General features: G+C 36.1%; 5 protein-coding genes, 1 non-coding gene and 1 pseudogene across 9 annotated transcripts in view; 4 read left to right on the forward strand and 3 right to left on the reverse strand.

Moving 5' to 3' along the window:
* LOC116030584 (probable LRR receptor-like serine/threonine-protein kinase At2g16250) overlaps positions 1-1,559 on the forward strand; it is a 6,597-nt gene extending 5,038 nt beyond the window's left edge. Inside the window, exon 5 of the mRNA XM_031272885.1 lies at positions 509-1,559. Within this exon, the coding sequence (XP_031128745.1) occupies positions 509-1,116 (608 nt within the window). The 3' untranslated portion in view covers positions 1,117-1,559. The remainder of the gene's footprint in view (positions 1-508) is intronic.
* A 550-nt stretch (positions 1,560-2,109) lies between these two features.
* On the reverse strand, positions 2,110-2,181 carry TRNAQ-CUG. The gene has a single exon. It is a non-coding gene; the product is annotated as a tRNA-Gln (tRNA).
* A 501-nt stretch (positions 2,182-2,682) lies between these two features.
* On the reverse strand, positions 2,683-5,637 carry LOC116028582 (AP-3 complex subunit sigma). 4 transcript variants are annotated; one of them, XM_031270340.1, is made up of 9 exons: positions 5,503-5,637; positions 4,921-5,047; positions 4,789-4,831; positions 4,462-4,523; positions 4,270-4,366; positions 4,118-4,188; positions 3,632-3,723; positions 3,487-3,542; positions 2,683-3,002 (listed from the first exon to the last, which is right to left on the reverse strand). In XM_031270340.1, exons 2-9 carry the CDS (start codon positions 4,987-4,989, stop codon positions 2,998-3,000), a joined length of 495 nt encoding a protein of 164 aa, XP_031126200.1. In that variant the 5' UTR covers positions 4,990-5,047; positions 5,503-5,637; the 3' UTR covers positions 2,683-2,997. The 4 variants fall into 4 exon arrangements, with proteins under 4 accessions (XP_031126200.1, XP_031126199.1, XP_031126197.1 ...); XM_031270339.1 differs by having other exon boundaries at positions 3,464-3,542; XM_031270337.1 differs by lacking the exon at positions 2,683-3,002 and having other exon boundaries at positions 3,198-3,542.
* Positions 5,638-7,688: 2,051 nt separating this feature from the next.
* Positions 7,689-10,781, forward strand: LOC116030460 (annotated as a pseudogene).
* A 541-nt stretch (positions 10,782-11,322) lies between these two features.
* On the forward strand, positions 11,323-14,853 carry LOC116030626 (guanine nucleotide-binding protein subunit beta-2-like). Its single transcript, XM_031272932.1, has 6 exons — positions 11,323-11,672; positions 11,791-11,885; positions 12,492-12,916; positions 13,021-13,378; positions 14,209-14,322; positions 14,431-14,853. Exons 1-6 carry the CDS (start codon positions 11,567-11,569, stop codon positions 14,464-14,466), a joined length of 1,134 nt encoding a protein of 377 aa, XP_031128792.1. The 5' UTR covers positions 11,323-11,566; the 3' UTR covers positions 14,467-14,853.
* A 487-nt stretch (positions 14,854-15,340) lies between these two features.
* On the forward strand, positions 15,341-17,900 carry LOC116030226 (ras-related protein Rab7). The gene is made up of 7 exons (XM_031272402.1): positions 15,341-15,517; positions 15,737-15,763; positions 15,961-16,060; positions 16,428-16,574; positions 16,750-16,830; positions 17,006-17,151; positions 17,491-17,900. The coding sequence occupies exons 1-7, from the start codon at positions 15,465-15,467 to the stop codon at positions 17,555-17,557; spliced, it is 621 nt and encodes a 206-aa protein (XP_031128262.1). The 5' UTR covers positions 15,341-15,464; the 3' UTR covers positions 17,558-17,900.
* Positions 17,901-18,004: 104 nt separating this feature from the next.
* Positions 18,005-20,646, reverse strand: LOC116030225 (rRNA-processing protein utp23). Its single transcript, XM_031272401.1, has 7 exons — positions 20,538-20,646; positions 20,095-20,285; positions 19,921-20,004; positions 19,649-19,769; positions 18,997-19,305; positions 18,740-18,799; positions 18,005-18,526 (listed from the first exon to the last, which is right to left on the reverse strand). Exons 1-7 carry the CDS (start codon positions 20,622-20,624, stop codon positions 18,428-18,430), a joined length of 951 nt encoding a protein of 316 aa, XP_031128261.1. The 5' UTR covers positions 20,625-20,646; the 3' UTR covers positions 18,005-18,427.
* Between the last annotated feature and the right edge of the window lie 2,676 nt (positions 20,647-23,322).

A 23,322-nucleotide genomic window follows, 5' to 3' on the forward strand; every position in this document is an offset into this window, starting at 1 on the left:
TTGTGCCCCCCCCCCCCCTCCTTCCCCCTTCCCCTTATATCCTACCTTAAACTCCTGAAATCCATATGAAACACTCAATCCAACCCTGTGGGGGCAATTTCCCAAAACAGATTTCATAAATCTCAAAAATACCCATACATAGGAAGCCGAAGATCTATGAAAATTGTTAAATTCTAGTAGGTGGTAATGGAAAAATATGCTTATGTAGGAAGCCAAAGTGCCGTATTCTAAGATTTTAAGTTGATGTTATTTCTTATTTAACGTGGCATATACACTTGGTTATGGAAAATATGCTTATAGAGGAAGCCAAAATGCAAAATTTTAGGATGCATATACTTGTTACTCCCACAAACTTCTTTTCAAGACTGGCAGAATTATGTGACTAATTAATGCATCCCGTTAACTTTGAATATTGAAAAGCAAGAAGTTATAGGATTCGTAGACTCTATTTATTCCCCGCATCTTAACTTAACCGGTTCTTCCTAATTTTTCTTTTCTGAATGGTCAGGATCACATTCGACAACATGTACCTATGATGTGTATTGTTTTGGGAAAGTCCTGCTTGAACTGGTAACTGGCAGGCTAGGTTTCAGCGCATCAGATGATTCGAGTATGAAGGAATGGTTGGACCGGACATTGCCATACATCAGTATATACGATAAAGAGTTGGTGACGAAAATTGTGGATCCTTCTCTGATAATAGACGAGGATCTATTGGAGGAAGTATGGGCAATGGCTATCGTCGCCAGATCTTGCCTCAATCCCAAACCTTCGAGGCGGCCTTTAATGAGATATATCCTTAAAGCTTTGGAAAATCCGTTGAAGGTTGTAAGGGAAGACCACACGGGGTCAGCGAGGCTTAAAGCAACCTCGTCTAGAGGGTCGTGGAATGCGGCTCTGTTTGGCAGCTGGCGGCAGAGCTCTTCGGATGTGGCAGCGGTACCAGTAGTCCCGAAGGCGGAAGGGACGAGTGGGTTCAAACACTCGGGAACTTCGGGCTCACAGGGAAGCGGTCAAATTGGCGAGGGAGGTAATTCGTCTTCAACGAGGCGGTCTAAGGAGATATTCCCCGAACCGATGGACGTGCAGGATGTAGTGGTGAGACCAACCGAATGAGATTTGATGATTGTCCTCGATTCATTGTTAATAACACAGCAAGCTCCTCATTTTGGGAGCTTAGCTCATTGCTACCCTGTACATTCTCGTCTTCAATTTTTGTGGCGCTAAATTTCTAGGGTTTTTTTTGGGGGGAATGCGGAGGGAGGGAGGGAGATTGCTTGTTTTTCTATACATTAACATCAAATTTTTGTTGGATTCGAAAGGCTTTCATGGGAAAGAAGTAAGACAGCGCAGGGGTAATGGTGTTCTTTATTGGCTGCTGTTCAGCACTGCTATTATGATTATTATTATTTTGTTTCTTGTAGTTGATGTTCTTTTACTGCTTCATTCATGGAATGTATATTATAGGAAACAAACAGCAGAAAGATCATATTGGTTTTTTTTCTTTTTAAATTTCTTGATAGACTGAATTCAGAGAATTGAGATTGGAGATTTTCCCACTGCTTTTTCTTGCTTGTTCCTGTAATCCTGTTTTCAGGTTGCTTTCCTCTTTCCTTCATCTATCTCTCTGCATTTGTAATTTGCAAGTACCCATAATTTCTTAGGTTTTGTTTATACATAATATATATATATATATATATAGAGAACAACCCCTACTGATCTTAGCTGCCCATCAACTTGATTATATTTATAAACATGAGTGATAAATGAAACTCGAGAAAATGAGAGGGATCATATATGGTTGTGCACTTGTGCTTTCAGTCAAACTTTAAAAAAGAGAAATTGAGATTAGAAGATCTATAGAGTGAATTAATATGTTCTTCATTCCCTTATGGTTGAGGGTCATTGAAAAAAGAGGGGCTAGTTTTTATAAATGTGTAATATTATATGAACTTTCATTTTTCTCAATAAAAATTAGATTTTTGGTTGGAGTAGATGGTAGTATTACATGGATTTTCATTTCTTACTCTATTTATCTACTCCAGAAAAATTAAATATTTGGTGGGAATATTATATCTATGCATGTGTTTAAAAATATTCTGGAAATTAAGGTCCCACCGAGATTTGAACTCGGGTTACTGGATTCAGAGTCCAATGTCCTGACCACTAGACCATGGGACCAACTTGTTAACGATGGTAATATAAAATATATATTCTCTAAGGATTGTCTGTTTCAACCATCAAAACTTGTCCCCTTCTGCATTGAGGAGCAGACTGCAACTATAATGAGTTATGATTAAGAAGAGACTATGCCTCCTTTACATTCTGACAGAGGACCATAAATCTCAGGCCCCTCCCTGTAGTTTTCTGTCTCTGCTCATTCAATGCACCCACTCCCATTGGGACTTTACACAACATTTATACGAAGAAAATAGTATTCAAAGTTTTATCTCTCAGAGCATAATAATTCAATGATGTGAGAAGAATTAGGTAAGTCTCAAAAGCGTTGATAGTCATAGGGTGAGATTTCGATTTCTGCTAGTAATATGGTGTGTGAAGAACTCTTGGAGTTGAAGTTCAACTTCTTTTGGGACGTGACACTTTTTTTTTGAGGCTCGGTGCCCACTGCAAGCCACTCAATATGTTGAAGGTGATGCTATGGCCTGATACTAGTCTGTAACATTTGTTGGAAGTATCTGAGGCACAACTCAACTATTTTTTACAAAAGCATTTTCTATACAGTTATTATAATTTCGGTTTACATTTCATGCAAGAAACTACATAGGCCTTCACAACTCAACCTTGTCAAGGTTTACATTTCATGCAAGAAACTACATAGGCCTTCACAACTCAACCTTGTCAAGTTTAGAAGCAACAGTTTTATATAAACACCTTATCGTCATCATTCCCCCCGGGCATAGGTCAGTAGTCGAAAGCTTGAGCGTGGGTGCAGTGCCCAACAATTACCCAGGTTCGAATCCTCAATGCGGGAGGATCTCAACCTGGAAAGAAAAAAAGGAGCAAAGCATTCAAACCTTGCATCACTGAGACACATCCCGCAATTTATCTCCTCTCATAATCCCAGGGCAAGGAGGGTGAGGGGCCTAACTTAAACCTTATAATCGTCGTCGTCTTACTTTTAACCGAGAGAGAAAAAGAAATGGTGTGTGAAATGAAATTTCCATTTACACTCAAACTATAACAAAACCCATCTGACTTTTAATCTGCACTTCAGAATGTTCTTTAAAGTATACAAGACAATCATGCCTTCAAAGAGCATAGCAATTCATTATTGGTTCAAATGCTGTAGTTATGTTTTAGAGTGTTTTAACACTAAAGATGATACCGATTTGTAAGAAATCAAAGCAGACATGGTTTTTGTGGTAGGAAACTTGGCTCCAAATTGGATCACCAAATCATTGTTTGCTTAATATGGTCAAATTTGTATAGATACAGAATTTACTTTATTGGAAGTATGTCATCGACCTTGCCATCCAGGTATAGATGGAACTAGCATGATTGAATTGGAACCCTTTTCCAACCTGTGCAGAATAAGCTGTCAGCAGCCATCAACACAACAAAAAGAGATAAAGGACAAGAAGAAAAGTGGGAGGGAGGACGTGGTGTTTACTTTGAGATGTCTTCAACTGCCTTAACCACTTCCAAAGAGCTCGTCTCGAGTACTTGACCCCCCATAACAATCTCATCTAAAATAGCATGCACCTGCAAAATTATTACCGGAGCAATGGAAGCTCAAAGATGAGTCAACAAGGAATCATAACTGTAGCGCCCTGACAGCTTTTCCGCAAGAATCCGAGGTTTGCTACATCATTCTAGAATTTTCCGGCACTTGTACAAACATCCCATAAGTTGTAGGAATGCTTAGAATATTCTAGAACTCTATGGAGTCCTATATATATAGATAGTTTTAGAGGATTCTAGAGAAACAATCATAGCCGCAGGATCAATTCGATCTCCACTGTCCATTGAGGAGGTGAGTTGTGTATAAATACAACTCATGCCAGGTTTAGCCATAGAGCAGTCATCCGTTATGAATATAAGACAACAATGAAGGTGCTATTTCAATAGTTTTATATTCAGAAAAAAATGTACTAACCTTGTTAAAATTGAATACTACATCAAGTTCACATACATTACTGAAACACTTGTCCAGTGTCTCCACAAAAACTGAAATTTCAAAATGATACAAAATCTCCAATTAGAAAAAACCTGCAGTACAAAAGCAGTCTAAGCATTACATAAATATACCTTGCATCAGATCTAGCATAGCAAGCTCGTTCTCTGAGCCATCAAATATGAATATGACATGCAGTGTGGCATAAGTCTTGTATACAAGTCGAGCATCCTGCACATGAGAAACATACATATGTGAAAATTGCTTAGTGATCACCATAAAATATTTATACATAGAAAATGTAGAGTGAACCGAGAAAGGCATACCGATCCAAACAACGAATCAACCTTAACAAAGTTGCTCACGTTCTCAGGTCTACTACATAGGACTGCAATAAGACATCAATCAGCAAAGGAAAATTATTGGAATACGGAGTATATTATAACAAGATCATCTTCCAATAACTGAATCATAAATTCATAAATTTAAGGATGGCAATCCTACATTTTCATTCACTGATTCCACTACGCGTTAATCCAATAAAGTTAAATAATATGCAAGATTTGATTAGGTAGCATTATATCAAGGATTAAGTGTTCACGGAGAAGGTCACAACTTCATTTCTATTTAAGTCAGAACAAATGAAAGCAAACCTGCATAGATTTTCCGAATCAGTTCCTGCTGCTTCTCCATTGGCTAACCTTTGCAAAATTTCAAGCCACACTCAAACACATTGATATTAATGAAAGAGGAAGAAAATTATCTTTAGGTTCAAAGTCACCGACCTGATGTTCATAGAATTTGATGAGTCGAGGTTTGCCTTTATCATTCATCATTATCACCGCTCGCATCATCTCCTATCAGTTCTAGATTGTTGTCGAAAACTTTTTGGACACCGTTTAGCAGCTGCTTCTGTGTAAACTCACTAACCTTAGACTAACCGAGTGAGATCAACTACACACAAGAGTAAGGCTTTTCATCTAATTTAGTTTAACCTAGGCCCTAGCGGCAAATAGAGCCTACGGATTCAGACATACTGGGTATAAAATCAAGTCAGATTGAGAGCGATGGATTCTTTAGCAATTGGGTTCCAACAGAAATCATACCCCAAATGAAATTCATAACGACACAAAAGCAACCATTTTCACAGCTCCTTCTACTCAGTAGAGAAGAAGGGGCAGAACCACTGGAAGGATACTAATAAACGAATCAAGAAAATATAAAATCATCTAATATATCGTAATAAACACGGAGAAACAAATTTGAATCAAATAAACTAAACAAATTTGAATCAAATAAACTAAACAAATTTGAATCAAATAAACTGCAACTGAAGAAACTAATTACACGGTTTCAATACAAATTACCGATTCAACGAAGGAGAAGGGAATTGGATTAGTTCAAAGTGCTACTGGAAAAACAAGCTGGGTTCAGATTCGGATCATCTCAGTATTCCGAAATTTTGAGTATTTGAATGCCGGCTGGAGCGTTCCGACTTCCGGCAAATTGGTGAAGCCACGTATAAAGCCGAAGGATATAAACAAAGCAAAAAAGTGTCAAATAGACCACTGAACTTATAACTTTTGTGCAATTGGACCATTGAATTTAAAAAGTGTGCAATTCAACCATAAGTAAAATTTGTGCAATTGAACCATTTTTACAAAAATTTTCTGGTAAAATCCAATTATATTAGTAACATATATGTATTAAAAGTGGCATTTTCTTCTACCATACTAGTTGGGAGTCAATATTGAAATGTTTTTAACTCAATTTGAACTAAAAATTTTTGTAAAAATGGTCCAATTGCATGAATTTTGCTTGTTTGATGGTTGAATTGCACACTTTTTAAGTTCAATGGTCCAATTGCACAAAAGCGATAAGTTCAGTGACCTATTTGACACTTTTTCCAACAAATAATATTCCGTAATAATATAGAGAGAGAGAAATTAGTTTAGTTTTTTTTATAAAAAAAAACGAAATTAGGTTTTGATTAGCAACAAATCATTTTTCCCCATTATTACCCCGCATTTATTGAATTATTGTGGTATTAGCACGAAAAATTATCGTTTTGGACTTTTGGTATTAAAACTAGGGAAATAAGTAAAATAGAAGCTCGAACTTTAGTTGAAAAATCAAGAGTAAATACCAGTGGAGGTCCCCCGACTTTGATACCATCATCACTTTTAGTCTTCAACTTCTAAATTAACCACTTTTAGTCCTCCGATTTTGATGGCACCGCCATTTTTAGTTCTCAACTTTTAAATCAACCACTTTTAGTACTCTTACTTTTTGTTTCTAGCCACTTATGATCTTTCCTTTACATTTGGACATCTAATGTCATTTTCTCAATGGCAATTCAGTCATTTCATAATTAATGTATTAAGTATTATGTTTCCTCATCAGAATAATTGAAGAAATCATATTCTCCACTCTTCTTTATTAACACTAAGTTTTGGACCAAATGACTGAATTGCCCTTGAAAAAATGATATTAGATGTCCAATTGTAAAGGAAAGACCATAGGTGGCTATAAACAAAAAGTAAGAGGACTAAAATTGGTTGATTTAAAAGTTGAGGACTAAAAGTGGCAGTGCCATCAAAGTCTGAGTACTAAAAGTGGTTGATTTAAAAGTTGATAACTAAAAGTGGCGGTGCCATCAAAGTCGGAGGATCTCCACTGGTATTTACTCAAAAATCAATTATCCCTCTAAATTTTTAAAAGGTACAATCACACTCATCTAACAATTTATTTTGATGTAGTGAAACTCAAAAACCGATTAATTACCTACTATTACATGTTATTAGGGTTCCCGCCAGTCTCGGATAAAATTTTAGGTAAAAAAGTGATCGGCGAAAGGTCGGCGGTCATAGAGAAGGAGGCCATGGTCGCCTTCTCCATAGAGAAGGCTGAAGAACGCAACTACTATGTGATCATTTTCTCATAAAATTATTAGATCATTTTTTAATTTAAACCGTGACTATTAATTTAATTTTACAAGTATTGTTATATCATCTTTAATTTAACTTCAGAATTATTAATTTGGTCAACTTAAATCTACGACTATACAATTAGTATTATTCTTGATCCATCCAACCAAATGTCACCATAAACATACACATGACTTGAAAGTCGCATATGAACAAAGTTAGAGTTAATTCTAGCAAATTCGCCAAGGTCAATATGTTCATAGAAGTGATAGAACTAAGATTCAAATTCACCCCATCATTTATGTGGAAGTGTAAATCGGGACAACGGGTGCCATTAGACCACAAGGTATTGGGCTGGTAAAATATGAATATAAATGTATCCAAATTGGTAAAATACTATGCATTAAATTGTTAAGTATAGTAAAAAAAATTATATTAAATTTACCTTAAAACAAATTATTGTAAATCAATTCCGTATTAATATTAAAGTGTGCAGGACCCAAAATGAGATGGGCCTTTTCGATCCAAATTAGCCACAACGCAGAAAAAGGGCCATCATTTTCTAGCTATCCTACACGTGTCGCCTAGAAATTCACAGAGAATCGAAATTCATGCAGCAAACGCGCGCAGGTATGGAGCATCAGTTGATCGAAACATCGCAACAAGCACTCAACGATCATCTACAAGAAGGAGGAAATTGTATACGGATCGGAAGTATTTGAATGTAGAGAGGTTTGTGCAGTTTCGGTTGCCATGGAAACCAAGTTAGTAGAGCGGTTGGAATCAGTGGCGGACCGTCTGGAGGCGCTGTGTTCCGGCGGATTCCAGGCGTCGAGGTCGCTGAATGTAGACGGATATGCAGCTACGGATCCGTCGATAGTTGTATTCGACGGTCTGATTTCACAGTACATCTGGGCGATTACCAGCGCGGCGGAGAAGATTGGAGGACAAGTTTTGGATGCATCCATGATCTTAGAGGAAGCATTTTTTTGTTGAAAAGCAACTTCTGATCAAAGTCAAGGAAACTCAGGTTAATTTATTCTAATTAAATCCATAGATCAACTTGTTGTTCCATACTCGGTGGAAATTTTTGAATTAATTTGAAAATCGCAGTTCCTCCATTTCATTTTACATGTTGAGATTATGTTATGTGTCCTGTTCAATTATCGATTAATTTTGTTAGATCTTACACTCACATTATGTATGGATTACCTAGAAACCCGATATGAAAAGTATGCCAGAATTTTTGAAGCCCTTGAACGAAGTAATTATGAAGGCTTCATCAATGACAGAGGGGAGTAAATCTGATTTCTCCAACCACTTGAAGGCCACAGCTGAAAGTCTAATAGCCCTGGCATGGATTGCTTACACAGGAAAAGAGTGCGGTGAGACACATCCAAGCTTTGTATCTCACTTGTTAATAAGTATGTATATGCAAACTGGTTACTTATGTCACAGTTGTTCATAGGTATGAGCATGCCCACTGCCCATGTGGAAGAAAGCTGACAGACAGCTGAATTTTACTCCAACAAGGTACAATGGTTTAGACATTTTGTATTCTATAACTTTTTTTTTTTTTTTGGGTGCCAATTTTAGTTCTTAACTGGGATTGAATTTGGCAAAAAATTGAAATCAAGGATATTATTAGGTCAAATTAAAAAAAATAGGACTAAATGGGGAAATGCAAAACTTGGGTATTTTATTGATGCTTTACATGATCATCATTTTGGCCAACTACTTTTTCAGAGTGAGATGAAGCCATTTCTATTTCTAATTCCTGAACCAATTTTCATTGCATCATAGATTCTTGTGGACTATAAAAACAATGATCCCAATCACATTGAGTGGGCAAAAGCTTTGAAGGAGCTTTATGTACCTGGCTTGAGAGATTATGTGAAAAGTCACTACCCATTGGGTCCTGTATGGAATGCTACAGGGAAGCATTTTGTATCTGCACCTCCAGCTCCATCTTCACTTTTCACGTCTGGATCTCATCAGTCTTCATCAACAAATTCAAAGGGAATGTCTGCTGTTTTTGCAGAAATAAATTCTGGAAAGCCGGTAACATCCGGTAATTTTTGTTCTTGACAGCTTCTTTTTTATTTGATCTCAGTTTTATGTTGTAATCTTTGTTTTCTTTCTAGTCTAGGTTTGAGAAAGGTAACAGATGATATGAAATCAAAGAACCGGGCAGATAGAAGTAGCATTGTTGGAGATACTAGGAAGAAAGGCTCTGCTAAGTCAGCATTTTCCTCTAAAGCAGGAAATCCAAAACTAGAGCTCCAAATGGGTCGCAAGTAAGCACCTACATTTCCTGATTAATACGTGTTTGATCATTATGAAATTTGTGAAATGTGTTTCTTGCAGATGGGTGGTTGAGTATCAAATTGACGAGAAGAATTTGGTTATTGATGATTGTGATCCCAAGCAGTCTGTATATGTCTTTGGGTGCAAAGGTTCTGTTCTGCAGATCCAAGGTAACTTTTGCTTCTGGCAAAGTAAAGTCTGATCTAGTGTCAGCTCGGTCATAAACTGCAGAATAATTCTTTGTTTTTTTGAGCAATAACTTTGAAAGAGCTAACTTGTGTCAAACGATGATATTTTGCAGGAAAAGTAAATAACATAACCCTTGATAAATGCAGTAAGATGGGTGTTTTATTCACAGTGAGTGAGAAACTTTTTGAACATGGAACATGTCCTTTGAATATGAAAAATTAATGGGCTAATTCAAAAACTTCACAGGATGTTGTGGCAGCTTTTGAGCTTGTTAATTGCAAAGGTATAGAGGTGCAATGTCAGGTATTTTGCTTTTACTCTACTGAAAAGAGCTTTACTATTCTATTCCATTGCCATTGACATTGAGAGTTCAGAAGTTAGTATCTGTTCTTCCTCCTTGTTTGTGTTATGGGACATGGGTTTATATTTCTTTTGTTCTACATTGGTTCTTTAGGGTATTGCACCAACAATTTCAGTGGATAATACATCTGGGGTCCAGTTATACTTGAGTAAAAATTCTTTGGAGGCTTCTATTACAACAGCTGAGTCTACTGAAATCAACGTTTCAGTGCCTGCTAAAGAAGGGCTTGATTATGATTGGGTATGCTTCTCCTTCCTAGTATACCAAACCTATAAATCCATGTTTAATGCAATATTTTCTACCCTTATTTCAAAAAGAAAAAGATAATTTCCATCAATTTTAATATTTTCTTTATTGAAGTGTTAGGCAATCCTACCCATTTTAATCTTTATTTCTTTGTTGAAGACTTGAAGCATTAACCAATGAATCAAAAATAAGTATTATGTGCCAAAACTATACATAATCTGATGTGATATGCTTGAGACACTTATTAATTTCATGGTTTTAGCTGCTACAGCTTAAACCATTAAGCGAAAAAGAGACCAAATAAGTTGCAGGGTTGCTACAAATAGTTAAAATGAAAACATTTATATATTGAGAATTTTGTAATTTATGTATATATGCAGGAGGAGCATGCATTGCCGCAGCAGTTTGCTCATGTGTACAAGGATGGGCAATTTGAAACTGTTCCAGTCACCCACTCCAGTGGTGGTTAACTGTTAATCGGTGATACTAATTTTGACTTGTTAAAACGTTTGATCAAATTCTTTTAATTTGTTATTTATTTCAAATACTCAAGCATATGCACCCCGGCGGGTTATTATTGAATGAGCTTCTCGTGAAGTTCCAGTTTTCATTTCTTTCTTATATATGCACAAGAATTAAAATTTTGTAATTTTCGATTTTTTAAATATAATTTTATACATTTATTAGTTGTCATAATGAGAATTTTGACTCTTTTCTGTTTCTTCTTTCATAATGTTGTTTAGTGTATCAAAACTTTTGCAAAAAGGGAGAAATTTTTAAACGAAGTTGTAATTTGTAAAGAAAGAAAAATACGGAGTAATATATCAAACGGAATAAGCTTAAACTAGTAGTAATTTGCACCTCAGGTTGAAGGGGTGAGTTCGAGTCTCAGTGAAAGCGCTGTTGTCTCTTTGTATTTCAGTTGGCTGAGAGAGTAGTTATGAACTGACTAAGAGAGTAGTTATGAACATATACTACTTGTAACAGAGTAAAGAGTAAGTACTAAAAAAAAAATAATCCTGGTTTACCATCTTAATCAACGCGGTCCATTTGCGGAAATGATACGTCGGAGATGTGGACCCGGCGGCTTTCAGTCAATGCCTCCATTCGCCGTAGAACAATTCTAGTATTCTACGATCCCCCCCACCATCTGAAAATTGTTCTGAAGACTGAACCGTGAAGCCATGGACCCCGTTGAGGCCGCGGCTTGCTGAATCAGCCAACGTTCAAAACTCGTTTTTCATTTAAAAAAAAAAAATTCTAATTCCAGATTTCAGATTCAGATTGTTCGACTCTAAACCCTAAAATTCTGTCAGGAGTTTTAGAACTAATCCCTCTGTCTTACTATCAAAATTCGTGCTAAGATGATTTAAGAGCGGATTTTTCAAAGGAAAAACAAAAATGTCAGTAGCGGAGCTCAAAGAACGGCACATGGCAGCGACACAGACTGTAAATTCTCTTCGGGAACGATTGAAGGAGAAACGTCTTCTTCTTCTCGACACCGATGGTTATTTCTCTATTTTTCTTCTCTTTTTGTCAATGAACTTTGCTAAAAGTTGAGTTTCTTTTTCCTGGAAATGATTGATGGTTAGTATCTGATCGTATCCGTGTTGACTTGATGGCAGTTGCGACGTATGCAAGGTCGCAAGGTAAGACTCCGATCAGCTTCGGCCCTACAGATCTGGTGTGCTGTAGAAACTTGCAAGGTCACACAGGCAAGGTATAATTCTTTCTCCACTCTATGGAATTTCACCAGCTACTAATGTTTGCAGTATAAATATTTTGGTACTTCGGTGTAAGCTTGTGGTTTAATTGATAGTAAATTATTAAAATTTTTAGCTGTGCTGTAAGCTGGGAAAGTTGTTGATTGAATATGCATATATGTTATCCAGATAGGTAGAAGCTTTTGCTCATTGCTCTGATCAGTCAGATGAGAGAGTTTGAATTTCTTGAATGTTTCTGAGTGCCATATTTAGCAACTCTGCAACCAAAGACCAATTGCTTTAGTAGCCTAGCTACAATGAATTACCCTGCAGGAAAGAGGGAAAAAAGCAAAGAACCCTAGTTGTAGGGTTTTCTTTTTCTTCTTTTAGCTAAAGATCTTCCTGTATTTTCAGAATGAGTAAAGATTAAAATTGTCTAACAGCATAGAGGTTGCACAGATATGTTAGTTTTATTCTTCTTTTCCCCCCTCTCCTGCTTGATAAGTTGAACTTGTCTTAAAAATTTGCTTGACCAAAATATGCATGCATATGCTTTATCACTATTTCACATTATAATTTACTTTTAATACGTGGTTGCTCCAATCTCTTAAATCTTTTGGCAGGTGTATTCACTGGACTGGACTCCTGAAAAAAATCGCATTGTCAGTGCATCTCAAGATGGCAGGTTAATTGTTTGGAATGCTCTTACAAGCCAGAAAACTCATGCGATTAAGCTACCATGTGCTTGGGTCATGACCTGTGCCTTCTCTCCAACTGGGCAGTCTGTTGCTTGTGGAGGGCTTGATAGTGTTTGTTCTATTTTCAATTTGAACCCCCCTCCAGATAGTGATGGAAATTCAACAGTATCAAGAACACTAAGTGGGCATAAGGGTTATGTATCCTCATGCCAGTATGTTCCTAATGAGGATGCTCACTTAATAACAAGTTCTGGTGATAAAACATGTGGTTTGTGGGATATAACTACTGGTCTGAGAACTTCTGTTTTTGGTGGTGAATATCAGTCTGGGCATACTGCTGATGTGTCAAGGTGAGTTGGAGATGTACAAGTTTAGTATTCTTTACAAGTATCAAGATCCATTGAAGTTCATCATCTCAAAAGCCCTTCTTCTCGTTGTTTTTGCTTTAATCCAGCGTCTCAATTAGTGCATCAAATACAAATATGTTTGTCTCTGGTTCTTGTGACACAACTGCCTGTCTATGGGACACCCGCGTTGCTAGTCGAGCAGTTCGTACATTTCATGGTCATGAGGGAGATGTTAATGCTGTAAAATTTTTTCCTGACGGAAATCGGTTTGGAACTGGCTCTGATGATGGAACTTGCAGATTATTTGATATTAGGACTGGGCACCAGCTACAAGTTTACTCTCAGCCCCATAGTGATAATGAAGTCCATCGTGTTACTTCCATTGCATTCTCCATTTCTGGTCGTCTCCTCTTTGCTGGGTACACAAATGGTGATTGCTATGTATGGGATACTCTGTTGGCTAAGGTAATTGATACTCTTTCTGTTAAAAGTGCATTATTTTTAGAGTAACACATAAAATTTGGAAGGGATAAAATAAAACACGCATATTTGTTTTTTCAATTGAATTTCACATCATAGTTCACAGATAATTAGTTACCTCTTATAGTAGTATTTCAAGCCTTTGGATAGAATTCCATTGTCCTAGAGATAGTAGATCAAACATTCAAATTTAAGGCCCTTAAAGTTCCATAGAGTTTATAAGAGTCTACTAGCTAATTTTCATATCCTTAATATTTATAAAGTGTACTAGCTAGAACAATTGGAGCACATTTAAAAATATTCAAGATGCTGTCACTTATATCCTTAACTTTTAGGGACAATCAAATTAATAAAACATTGCTATGGACTTAACTAATAAATATAAGATGCTAAATATAATAAATAATAAATAATAAAATGCCATTCACTGTAAAATAATTAGATTGTCACATGGCAGTTAAAATGCCCAAAATATTTCTAATATTGACTCCTAAAGCATGTGCATCTAACTTTATCTTGGTTATAATTGCCATTCACAAATTCTTACAGATGCAGAGTAATATTTTGGTCTATTCTACTTGATATTTGAACTGTAAAAAATCAAAATGATTTGGTCTTTTATACAATGCCATGGTTGCGTTGTATATGCCCAAAAGCTCTGCGAGTGAAGTTCAGCATTTCACTGACTTCTTATAAGGATATGTAGCAATTATCATTCACAATATTTGATGAAAATGATCTGCTAGTCTTGACATACTGGTTTTACTTAACTACAGTGTGGATATGTTATGTTATTATTATTTTCTGCATTACAGATGGTCCTAAATCTTGGATCACTTCAAAACTCTCATGATGGTCGGATCAGTTGCTTGGGATTGTCCGGGGATGGAAGTGCCTTATGCACGGGGAGTTGGGACACAACCCTCAAGGTCTGCATTCTCTGTACAAAATTGAAGCCTCATTTATGTGCTCATATGTTAATAATACATAGTCTATTACTTGATTGCATTATTAACCATCGTTTTCTGTATTGGCAGATTTGGGCTTTTGGAGGGTACAGGCAGGTGATCTGAGTAGTGGATGGTTTCTTATTCTTCTCCTACGGCTTCCTTTAAATACGGGCAAGTGATGCATCTATCGGGCTACCTTTTGTAGATTTCTGTATCCTAGTGAAAGCGTTGCCTGAGGAATCATCCATCATTTACTTTATGTTTCTTGTTGTCCTGTGAACATGAAAGGAAAAAAAAAAAAAAAAAAAACCACTTTGCCCTTGGACATTTGATTTTCATAATAGAAAAAACTATGAAGGTTTTTTGTAAGGTTTGTGCTAGATTTGTTCTGCAATAATAATAGGTTATAGTGTTGTGCCCAAATTTGGAGTATTGAAGAAAGCCTTTCCCATGTAAAACGTTTTATTTGAAGTTTGAAAACCAATATAATGAGAGAGGATTTGGCAGAAAGAGAGGGTTCATGTTTTTTTTTTTTTTTTTTTTTTTAATTTTATTTTATTTTATTTTATTTTTAATTCATGTTTCCTACCTTCACCCAAAGAGGTGCCTATAATTCAACGAGAGAATTAGTCACTGTGTTTTGAAGGTTTGGGTACCAAAAAAAAATCAATTATTGAACTCTACTCTCTAGATAAATTAAAATTTATTAAGTTGAAATTATTTTATAAAATTGATTGATTAATTATTATACTTCATCATAACAAATTATTATAAACGATCCAATATATTGAGACAAATGACAGATGCATTTACTAAAAAAATGAACAAATTCTAAACAAAAAAAAAAAGGGAATTGAATGATTAAAAAAAATACAGATGCTAAATTTAACAAAAGAGAATTAAAAAAAAAAAAAAAAAAGAGTAAAAGTAAAGAGTATGAAAACATATTGACTGCTCCCGGAATAGTACTAGAAGTAGACTAGAAACATCGTTGCCAACTGTGTGTGTCCAAAGGTTGGCCAGGAAGGACTCTTCCTTGAATCGGCAATCAATCGCCTCTCTACAAAAAAGTTTTTGCCTTCTCCTTCCACCGTACAGATCGCCTCATCTCCGCCGTGAAGATGCCTTCTCGCAGAAGAACGCTTTTGAAGGTCATCATCCTCGGCGATAGCGGGTAAGTCCTCATCCTCTACTACTTGCAAGCTTTTACTTTTCTTCCAAACTAACTCATCCTAGGGTTGTGCTCAACCTTGCCGTTTTTTAATCTCCTTGTGCGATTGAATCGTAATTCTTCAATTTTCAGTTATCGATTTTATGTTTGAGTGGTTCTGCTTTTATTTTCCTGAATATACTGTGCTTCAATTGGATCTGATTTAGAGTGTTTGATTTGCAGGGTTGGGAAGACTTCGTTGATGAATCAGTATCCACGTGTTTTGCTAATTTTAAGCTTTGTTTTTCCCCCAATTGGAATTTAGTGATGTTGGTATGCATGTGAAACACCATTTTTTGGTACTCTGATTGACTGTCCTGTTTGTAGTTAATTATGGCTTCACTCTTTTTGGGGTGTTTTCGATTAGTTTTGCTTCTTGTTGTGTGCCTTGAACAAATTTATAATAGATATGTAAACAAGAAGTTTAGCAATCAGTACAAAGCCACCATTGGAGCTGATTTCTTGACCAAGGAAGTGCAGTTTGAAGATAGGCTATTCACCTTACAGGTTAGTGACAATTGTTTAGTTGCTCAATTCAATTACTGAGAACCAATGTGTTGATTTTTCATATAATTAACCTTTTGTCTTCCATTGTGAGAGTTGACCAGAGTCATTTAGTTTAAACTTTAAAGTCAACATTGTAATGAGATTCACATTGTTAGATAAGAAAATAGTCTTGTTGAGTGACATAAATTTAGATTTTGAACGTTGCATTAGTCATTAATTCAAAATAGTTCGTAATGAGCTTGTCAGTGTTAGATGGGAATTTAAAATCAAATGACTTGTGAAATTATATTTTAAGTTTCTCTTATGCTTGTTTACGAACTATGGAGTACTTCCTTGCATCCTGAAATTGTGTTTTCTTGTATTGTAGATCTGGGATACAGCTGGCCAGGAAAGATTTCAGAGTCTTGGTGTAGCCTTCTATCGGGGTGCAGATTGCTGTGTCCTTGTCTACGATGTAAATTCAATGAAGTCATTTGAGAACCTAAACAACTGGAGGGATGAGTTCCTTATTCAGGTAACAATTAGCGAGTGTTTACTTGCATGTGGGCAGGCATTTTACTTCTTTGCTGCAAGACTTTTGTATTTTGACACCTGTCTGTGGTGACAAGAAATGCCAATGTTTATTATGGAGTAGTACTCAGTTTGAGCTAAAGGAGAATAAGTAATATTGTCTTTCATGTGAACTGCAGGCAAGCCCATCTGATCCAGAAAATTTTCCATTTGTGGTGATCGGCAACAAAATTGATGTTGATGGGGGAAATAGTAGAGTGGTAAGTTGTCTAACTATTCCCTATTGATTGTTCTAATTCTCCGTGCCTCCCACTTCTTTGGTTGTGCAACTGGGCTGGTAAAGCCATAATGGTTATAGCTTACCATCACTACTAGTTTCTTCAGTGAAGGAATATTTTCCTGTTCAGATGATAACATACTGCCTCACCAATGCAGGTATCTGAGAAAAAGGCTCGCGCTTGGTGTGCCTCAAAAGGGAACATTCCATACTTTGAGACTTCTGCCAAGGAAGGCACCAACGTGGAAGAAGCTTTCCAATGCATCGCAAAGAATGCCCTGAAGAGCGGGGAAGAGGAAGAAATGTAAGTTAAACTGATAATGCTTTTGTTGAGACACATTCATTAACAGAATCCATTAAAATATTTTAACAATATGGCAGAACTTGGAATTAAATAAGTAGTGATTTTCTTTTGTGGGTGAGTAAGAATGCTTTTCTGATTGAGCCTGTGGGCGCTACTGCTAGATGCTTTTCACTTGATTTCGTTTTTAATTAAACATTCTTGAAAGATTACAGCCGAACCTTTGTTTATGACACCACTAAATTTCTATCTCTATAGCTTACATTGTCTATTTCTTTATTTCAATCAACTTATACTGACACAATTATTCTGGTTATTTGGGTGGTAATTATTGTGATGAAGATACTTGCCGGACACCATAGATGTTGGCAGCAGCACTCAGCCTAGGGCATCTGGATGTGAGTGCTAAGCAGTTGATTGTTTTGGTAATTGAGATCTCCATAGCTCCAAGAACACTGTGGACAACTTCTAGCCCTGTGATTTTTTCCTCTTCTTCTTCTTCTTTTTTTTTTTTTTTTTTTTTTTTTGGTTTTCCCTTGATGAAGTATTGCTTGTTGTCAAGCTGCTCTTGTACATTAGCCTTTACATTCAGCAGATTGGTCCTGGAGTGCTTGTTGATGGTAGTCTTGGTACTTCTTGTCCTAATAACCTCTCTGGGCTGGAGAGTTCTCCATATTATTTATTGTTATAATTGCTGTTCAAAGATTGACATAATTTTTATTAATTCATCATTATCATTATAATTGCTGTTATCTTGAGTGTTAATACTTGCACCTATCTATATACTCTCTCTAAGTATTTTCTTATACTTATAATTATATAATAAATACTTCTAAGATTAAAAACTCCTATGAGATATAAAACAAAGAGAGTAACAATTTTTGTTGAGTACTGTTAACTCTTGTTACAGTGTATCTATCATACATACTTTCTCAACCTACTGAAACACTACCTTTACACCGGAGTTCGAACCTGAGACCTCTCATTTAAAAAGTCATAACTATGGACTTTCTCAACCTACTGAAACACTACCTTTACACCGGAGTTCGAACCTGAGACCTCTCATTTAAAAAGTCATAACTATACCGCTTAATATTTAATCGGTTCAAAAGACCGTAAGAATCACAATAGTAGTTGATAATGTGCCACAAAATTCACTTCTCAAAGAATCAATTGAGCATTTGTCATCCAAAATTTTAAAGGAATGGTGTATACTATAGTCCAACTATGGTCACAACAATGAGATACTTCCCTCTCTCTATTAGAGAGCCAAAAATCTCTATCCACTCCCCTCCCCTCCAATACTTTTACCCTTTCCCTTTCGACTCCTCTTCCTTCTTTTGCGTTTTGCAGTTCCATCATCACTTTTCTTGGTTTCCTGCAATTGTTGAAGAGGAGGAGATGAGGAGATTATGCTGCAATATATGAGTGGCATCTGAGCGGGATAATCCACAGTTTTGAAAACTCAGATTTTACACATTTTCATGTGGTTAGAAAACTAAATGCACTATGTTTGTGATCATCATCAAAGGAAATGGGATATAACATGCAAAATATTGGAATTCCAGATTCACTTGAAGAAAATATTTACCTTTTCTGATTCAGCCGTAGGCTTTTTCTTCTTCTTCTTGACAGACAGTGGATTTGGGTTCTGCACAACACAATACATAGCATAGCCATACAGTGATTAAGGTAGCACATAGAAAAGTGAAGCACATGTCTATAATGCAAGTCCGAGGATTTATAAAGCCAAGAAATCCTTTTGCAACAAATAGCAGTTAATAAATCAAAACAATCAAAACGCCAAATTATTGACAAGAATTTGTAGTTGTAGTTCACAAGTCCTACCATGGCTTTCTTTCTTTTAAATTGAACTTTATCCTTAAAGTCGCTTGTATTCCTTTTCCTTTTCAGAGATGTCTTCATATTCTGGACCTCTAAGCCATGACCTTCATCTTCTTCACTTGCATTAGAAGTATCAACAGCTCCTTCATCAGACAATTTCCTCTTTCTCATAATGCTCAGCTCTTTATACTCTTTGTCGGTCATATGTGAACGTGCTTCTTCAGCTGCCTTGGCAAACTGCTGCTGTAAAGTAGAGGGTCGTTCGAGAAATAAAGCATTCCTAAGTGCATATATAACAGGAACTCCAGGTATCTGCCACCACATAAAAAGTAAGGTTAAAACCCAGGAAGCTATTTAAAACAAATTAACACTTGCCCGCCCATAAAAAAAAAACAATCTTTATACATATTTTATTGTCGCTATGAAGGCAAATCTAGAAAGATAGTTTTATTTAGTTTCTAAGAAAGATTTTGTAAAGAAGGCTATAGATATGATACTATCAAATTAGTACTAAATGGTTCAGCCTATATATTTCCGAATTTTCACCTGCAATTTTTTACTATAAACTATAGAGTAAGACTATAATAAAAATAACAAATCTAAAATATTTAGAAACAAGACTATCGATAACAACAGAAATAAGAAGTTCAACAACCTGCTGAAGCATTTTCCGTAGATCAGCATCCTGTGTAGCAACAAAAAAGTGCTCGGGATTGTTTTCCCCAATAACTTCAGTTATGCAATCTATAGTATTTCTACGTTTCTCATGACCACATCTGTAACAAAGAAAGACCAGAGCTTTAGGTGCAGTAAATCGTATCTGTATTCAGCCAGTTTCAAACACTACAACTCCGTGCCTTCCATAATTCAAATATTCAATTACACTCGTTCACAATGCAGAACAACACATTCGAATGAAAGGTTTACCTCGCAGTTAAAAGGCTCCGAGCTGCATCGAGTGACTCAGAATATGAGGCTCCAAGGACACTCTTCAACTCTTCAACAGCACATCTGCAAAAACAAAATACTTAAACACAAAGCTAAAAGCTACTCACCAAAAGAAACAATTTTGAACATAGAACAAGGGAGAAAGGATCAGACCTAGTAGTGAAGAGTTTCACTGCAGCACCAAGAATATTGACAAGAGCACTATCAGCAGGTGTTATTTGATTGACAACCAAATGGTGCACAAAAGTACCATCACATAAAATCTTATAGGGCTCTCTAAAACCAAAACAAGCTGCATAAAACCTCACAGCTCTGCGATGGCGCTTCTGCTTTTTCACCCTCATCTTTCACACAAAAACACAATAATTTTAATATTCTACAAGCAAAGAGCATAGCCTAACAACAAACTATGCAACGATGGCTCAAACTATACAAATGTAAAAAAGCATAATAATTCCAGGATTGTCTAACAAATTATAAAGCTAATAAAAGAATCAATTTTCATAAAGTTTCAGTCAATGTGAGCGGCAAAGAACAGAAACAACGAGACAAATTGACGAAGCCTCCCGAGAAGATAGTTAGAAGAAAGAAAATACCTTAATTCGACGGCGAGGTTTTGGGGAGCAGCCGGTAGCATAAGAAGAAGAAAACGGCCCGAGGCAAGGAAAAGTTAAATTGGGCATAGAAGTAATTATAGTAGTTATGTCAGGCGCAGCCCAATTGATTAACAATTAAAGGACCATCTTTTGGGCTTGATCCAATTTATCCTTCAAAGCGACCTCTTCTCCTTGTTGAATTCCAACCCCAAGGGCCCTACTCGGCCCGATAAAGCATTTGAGATGATGTAAATTATGGTACTCAACTGAACACATAAAGAAGCATGGTACTGAACTGAACACACAAAGAATCATGGTAATGAATTGAATACACAAAAGCGGACTAGATCTCTGCGAGCATGTAAACTCAACTGAACACACAAAGGCGAACACAAAGGCAGGCTAGACCTTTGCTCACTGTGCACAAAATCTTCTCTCGCTCCCCCTCCCCCCTCTTCCACTTTGAGAGTCTCAATCTTGGTCTCTTCTCCCAAACTTTACCTATGTGACCAGTTGAGCTGTCTATTATTCGAAGTTACCTCTTGCATAGTAAACTGGTTCAAAAATTATGTGTGACATATTGTGTACTTACAACTTACAACTAATGTTTGATGCGTTTGTAGTTATCATATTATGTATCTACAGTTAACCTGCTATGCCTTTAATATATTTACAGACGCATAAATTGTTAACTGTAAGTATATAATAAATCAACTAGACACATAATTTGAAGATTATTTTGAACGAAAGTTCACAATGCAAGATAAATCATGATACATAGTATAGTTTGTCTTTTACCGGTTAGAGCCAAAAGGTAAACTTCATCAATTACACATATTTAACGATTATGAATTTCCGCCTAAATCAAATTTCTCGTTAAAATTTAAATTCTAGGTACCAACTAATCACATGGGAATCTATAATTTTGTTGGTTATAGGAACTTTGGAATATATTTATATTATCATTTCAAATAGATGAATGGTTGATACAATATAATTGATAATTGATCAATCAAACCAAAGATGGGTTTAATCAATATACACCCACCCGACCCGTCCGCACATACGTACATACATAAATTTATATAGCTACGCCTACGATACAACTCATCAGCTCTACGGAGAAGCTTTGTCCACTGGGCTGTGGTAGATAATAGCAGGGTTAGTTTTCATCGTCTGAAAATTCGTCGCGAACCGGACTCCGGCAGGATCCGACCCGCCGCCGGCGCCACTTGGAAGCAGATCTCGCAGCGCTTTAGGCATCGCCTGCTTCTCCATCACCCGATTCCAGTACTCTCCGGCCGGCTCCTTCCTCGCATTGCTCAAATATGCCATCTGATACATACATACATACATACATACAGGTAATTAGAACAGAATAATTAACGTTATTTTTCACAAATAATTTAAGGAAAAAACAAAAAATCGTTGAAATTAATGATAAACTTACAGAGAAAAGTGCGACGAGAAGAAGAATGGCAGTAAAGCGTGTCATTTTGACTCGTATGTTTCTTCTGTATTGTCTGGTGATGACTGATGAGGACCGTTTTGGCAGGGGAGGGTTATTTATAGAAATATTTTATAAGGGAAATAAAATAAAATTTTTGTTTTATTTTATTAAAAAAAGAATTAACTTTTCTTTTTGTTGATTATTTTTGCAGCGCCCACAGATGATGAATTTAATTAATTTAATCTTTTATTTTTCCTACAAATTATTATGTTTATTTTATGTTCTATAAATGTACCAAATATTGACTATAACAAATATTCAAATCAATCGGTGACACACACATAAATAAGGGTGATATTAATGTTAGAAAACATTAATATTAATATTGCATTTTCTTCATCGATGTTATTATATATATCCCGAGAGTAAATATACACCCTACCATGAGCCATAACTAACTATATATATAATAAAATTAAATATGTTCCCAGGCTTAGTGTAGTTAGTTCGTCACATCAATAACTTAAAAGATTATGATGGGAGACAGAAGTGTGGAGAATCAAATTCCACTGAAAGCATGTATTGGAAAAGGTTTAAGGATGCTGGAATGTCTAGATTGGATTCCTTGTGTGCACATAAAAACTATGATTTGATTAGTGGGTTGATTGCGCGACTTGCGATTTACGTTCACAAAACCTCTAGGGGCGGATTTTTATGAGCTTAGGATTTGTGTGAGCTCTGATTCTTGTCAAGTGTATAGGATTTGACATAGAAAAAAAAAAGTTAAACGACCTTCTTAATTTTTTTTTTTTGAATACAACTAACTCTATTACATGAGCATACTTTCTCAACCTATTGAAACACAAAGAGTCAGTTCAGTTTCGTCTCTATTGAGGCTCAAACTCATGACCTCCCATATGAAAGAACCACTACACTACCATATGAGCAAAAGGTACTTGGCACGACCCTTAAAATATACGTCGGATGCACAAGACATGCCTACATATGAGTTGCTATATTTTTCCCTAACACAAACTACGAAAAAATAAATATTAGAACTAATTGTGATCCACTCCCCCCTTTCTTCTCTGCTCTTTCCCCCACCACACCAAAAGATTGCCAAAAATTCTCCAAAAAAATTCAAGAAAAAGTACTAATGGTGACGGCTTTAATTAGAGTATAAGCACTTTGAGAAATGTGTAGAATGTGGAGACATAGTTTATGATTTATTTGTTTACCAAGCTAAGACTTTAGGATAAAGGTATTGGATATGGTGGTGATCCAATCGTTTTTTTTTTTTTTTTTTTTTTTTGAAATATATTTGTGCACCGTGTT

Source organism: Ipomoea triloba, chromosome 9 (genome assembly GCF_003576645.1).
Source record: "Ipomoea triloba cultivar NCNSP0323 chromosome 9, ASM357664v1".
Taxonomy (NCBI): Eukaryota; Viridiplantae; Streptophyta; class Magnoliopsida; order Solanales; family Convolvulaceae; genus Ipomoea; species Ipomoea triloba.

What these genes read in the sequence shown, in the direction of transcription:
- LOC116030226 (XM_031272402.1), top strand. Translation starts at nt 15,465, where the DNA reads ATGCCTTCTCGCAGAAGAACGCTTTTGAAGGTCATCATCCTCGGCGAT. An exon ending in ATCATCCTCGGCGATAGCGG is followed by an intron (nt 15,518 to 15,736) that starts GTAAGTCCTCAT and finishes TTTGATTTGCAG; the next exon opens with GGTTGGGAAGACTTCGTTGA. An exon ending in ATGGGGGAAATAGTAGAGTG is followed by an intron (nt 16,831 to 17,005) that starts GTAAGTTGTCTA and finishes TCACCAATGCAG; the next exon opens with GTATCTGAGAAAAAGGCTCG.
- LOC116028582 (XM_031270339.1), bottom strand. Translation starts at nt 4,989, where the DNA reads ATGATGCGAGCGGTGATAATGATGAATGATAAAGGCAAACCTCGACTC. An exon ending in TATGCTAGATCTGATGCAAG is followed by an intron (nt 4,189 to 4,269) that starts GTATATTTATGT and finishes TTGAAATTTCAG; the next exon opens with TTTTTGTGGAGACACTGGAC. An exon ending in GCAGTTGAAGACATCTCAAA is followed by an intron (nt 3,543 to 3,631) that starts GTAAACACCACG and finishes TATTCTGCACAG; the next exon opens with GTTGGAAAAGGGTTCCAATT.
- LOC116030225 (XM_031272401.1), bottom strand. Translation starts at nt 20,624, where the DNA reads ATGCCCAATTTAACTTTTCCTTGCCTCGGGCCGTTTTCTTCTTCTTAT. An exon ending in AACCTCGCCGTCGAATTAAG is followed by an intron (nt 20,286 to 20,537) that starts GTATTTTCTTTC and finishes TTTGTGTGAAAG; the next exon opens with ATGAGGGTGAAAAAGCAGAA. An exon ending in TACGGAAAATGCTTCAGCAG is followed by an intron (nt 19,306 to 19,648) that starts GTTGTTGAACTT and finishes ATGTGGTGGCAG; the next exon opens with ATACCTGGAGTTCCTGTTAT.
- LOC116030626 (XM_031272932.1), top strand. Translation starts at nt 11,567, where the DNA reads ATGTCAGTAGCGGAGCTCAAAGAACGGCACATGGCAGCGACACAGACT. An exon ending in GGGATACTCTGTTGGCTAAG is followed by an intron (nt 13,379 to 14,208) that starts GTAATTGATACT and finishes TCTGCATTACAG; the next exon opens with ATGGTCCTAAATCTTGGATC. An exon ending in GTTGGGACACAACCCTCAAG is followed by an intron (nt 14,323 to 14,430) that starts GTCTGCATTCTC and finishes CTGTATTGGCAG; the next exon opens with ATTTGGGCTTTTGGAGGGTA.